The following is a 3,044-nucleotide window of genomic DNA, read 5'->3' as shown; positions in this document are numbered from 1 at the left end:
TTAATAAGCGAAGAAGGGAAACCTCTTCCTTTGGCCGAGAAACTTTTGGGCCAACGGATCGAGTTGCCGAGTGAAGTGCGTTTTGACTGGGACGCGTCGACGGCGAGAATGGCATCGGTAACCGGAAGACACTTCCAAGCAGAAATGCTGATGTCGCTACTGAAGATACTAGGCAACTTGGAGGATGTGGCGTTCGTGCTTGGTAGTAGTTGTCCTACTGTAGATATGAAGTTGTAAACCCCATAGGACTACGTTGCTGACTGAAAATGTGTTGCTCAGTGTTGTCTGGAAAGCATTATTTTCTTTAAAAAAAGAAAGCTTAAAAATTCTGTAGAATACAGAGTACGCGGCTTGAGGGGTTAAATAAGGGTTTGCGTTAGGAGCAAAAATCCAATCTCGAGCGATATTCTGGTCCAAGTAGCGATAGCTTCCAGATTCTCTAGTTCAAAGTTGAGCAGCACCGTGATTCGCTTGCTTGATCAGCCGCGTTTAGACAACTATTTGGATCTTCTAGGGGACTAAGAGGCCGAAAGCTCCTTCGTGTCGTTCATTATGCGGTGGAGTAATCCTTAACAATGAGCTGCGGTGATTGGCAGGGGAGCAGAACCTGACTCAGAACCAGCGAATTGCGATGAGATCACGAAGGGCAGTTAAGTTGAACTTGAAATGGAAAGAGTAATAGTAGGTAAGCCTACACCTGTCTCAATTCTGGAATGGTGATAGTGCTCCAAGCCCGAACCGTGTGGTCCAGAGTCAATTGTAGTATTGGCATTGCCGTTTATCTTGATTTCTTGTGGTACAGCACGTGCATGAAGCAATCTGAATATGATAACAATAAAAGCTTTGGCTTACACAACAGTTAGGCCTTCTTGGTAGTGTAGCTTGGATTGACCATCATGATCGCGCTATGCCACCTTAGCTGGCTGCACACCCAACACCAGACACGGGTTGTCCAACACTGAGGCTACGTCCTTCAAACTACCAAGCACGTCCATAAAGGGGGTGATCAAATCTGGCCTGAAACGAATGGCCACTACGTGAGCAGTACTGCAGTCCCAATCAAAGCGCACGGTACACGGGATGACAATCTGTTTCCCAATAATCTTTTCTGTGCGTGGAGAAGGCTGGTTGAATGTTTTACTTGAATCAACGAGCTGGGGGAAATTGGTATGCAGCGTTTCGTTCGTGATAGTGACGCACACTCTGACCTTTGCAAGCATGGCAGCCGTTTCGTCATAGTCGAGATGTAGAAGATGCACTGTTAAATTCTCGCCTGTTTGTGGAAGGAGCCTCCACTCTTGCAGAAGAGCAGTGATACCGATGCCGCTGTTCACACTGACATCGGGTGACATTACTTGAAGCAGAAAATCGGCCTGACTCTGAGCTTCCTTCAGCCACGAGGGTGCCATGGTGTTTATGAGGCTCTGTGGTTAACGCAGGCACTTTGCAGCCGTATCGAAAGAGTCGGAAGTATTCTACCACAACATTCCAGGGTGTTGCCTCTGACGGAATGCGTGAATGGAGGAGTTTCTTTCGCAATTCGAGTTGTGTGATCTCCTCTTTGAGGCGCTGCGTATCGACGGCAAGAGTATCTGTGCGGTCGTTAATCATCTTGCGATAGCGCTGTTGGGCTGCACGTCGTTGTGTCCGACGTTTGGCATCCAGTTGAAATAGATCTTCCACCAGCTCTGGTGTCATTTTGAGTTCCGGTATCTTTCCGTTTACGGTGACTACCTTCATCTTTATTTGCACATCTGCCGGTGAAGAAGCCGAGCTGTGAGTTGGGCCAGCATGTTGAGTCGAAGTGATGACTTGCTTGACGGTCGTCGTAGAGCCACCCTTCGTTGTGGCGAGGGAATTGCTCGATACGGAAGCGGTCATCACGTCGCCGAGATTGGATTGGATACCCTTGGAAATAAGTTGTGTCTTTCCATCAGTATCAACTCCATCCCCGTTGCTAGTGAGCTGCGCTGAAACGACTCGACGAATGCCGGACCGCACAAATACCTTTGCTACAATGTTGTCACTCAAGTGTTGTCTGTTTGGCGGGTATAGGGTGCTGTTCTTCATTTGAATGGGAATGGAGTGTTTAGTACGGGTGACAGACCGGGAGACGTAGTCGCTGTTGTCGAGACAGTGTAGATTGAGAAATGACGCACAGCATTACGGACGGTGCCCACTCTTTGGGTAAACACAAAACCAGAAGTACGTGATGATCGAGGATTTGAAGGTCTGCGCATACATGAAACAGATAACGGGCATCATACAAACAAACTAGGAAAACGGGGCTGTGTGTTATCCACACAACCCACGCAAACACTGTTTGCACGTGTCCTATTTGTCGCGAAAAAGGGGCACAACATAAACTTTTGCCTCGATAGCGGTCGTAAGCGTCTAACATCCAGAAATTTCGCAGCATGAAGCAGTGCTTGACGAGGAATAAGGTCAACGAATAGCTATTAGGGGAAGCCACAGCTACACTGGCTCTTAAGAACCAGTCATGTACGTGCTACTATTTTTTGATCGCAGACAGAACGACAAAATGACTGATTAAATCACAATTGCTCTGATTGATTTCTTGATATGTTTCCATTTGATGCGTAGGTTAAGTAATAGGTGCAATAAGTTATTGCTATATTGCCTTACGTTGTCAGGTCAGGCCACTTTGGACGAGCTCGTGGTAAGTCAGCTGGAGTTTTACTTGTAGTATTCGACTTCCGATATAGTGTAGTCAGGCTCGGCAGTGAACAGCGCCACATGAGGACGTACAAAATGTCGAAGTTGCTAAGCAGGGTGACCATCATACTACGACCACGTTGCACGAGACGACAAATAGCTCTGCTCCCCCTTGATCGAATATATGTGTTAACTTATAGCATAGAAAAATCTATAGAATTTATTTTATGTTGGATTGCTTCCAATAGGGGGAACCATGCAAAAAAGCTCTTGATATTTTGGCTGCTTTTTTTTGCCAAGAAAGTGGAGGAATTACCTATTCGAAGTGGGAAAGCACTTATACGTGGCTACATCAGTTTAAGCAATTG

At 46.6% G+C, this 3,044-nt stretch overlaps 1 protein-coding gene across 1 annotated transcript; it reads right to left on the bottom strand.

Moving 5' to 3' along the window:
• Window positions 1–905: 905 nt before the first annotated feature.
• On the bottom strand, window positions 906–2,070 carry PPTG_07572 (hypothetical protein; the record flags this gene model as incomplete). The annotated part of the gene is made up of 2 exons (XM_008901848.1): window positions 906–1,424; window positions 1,480–2,070. The coding sequence occupies 2 exons, from the start codon at window positions 2,068–2,070 to the stop codon at window positions 906–908; spliced, it is 1,110 nt and encodes a 369-aa protein (XP_008900096.1).
• Between the last annotated feature and the right edge of the window lie 974 nt (window positions 2,071–3,044).

Source organism: Phytophthora parasitica, assembly GCF_000247585.1.
Source record: "Phytophthora parasitica INRA-310 unplaced genomic scaffold supercont2.12, whole genome shotgun sequence".
Taxonomy (NCBI): Eukaryota; Oomycota; class Peronosporomycetes; order Peronosporales; family Peronosporaceae; genus Phytophthora; species Phytophthora nicotianae.
The sequence above is the reverse complement of the archived record's forward strand: the minus strand, read 5'-3'. Positions and strand labels throughout refer to the sequence as shown.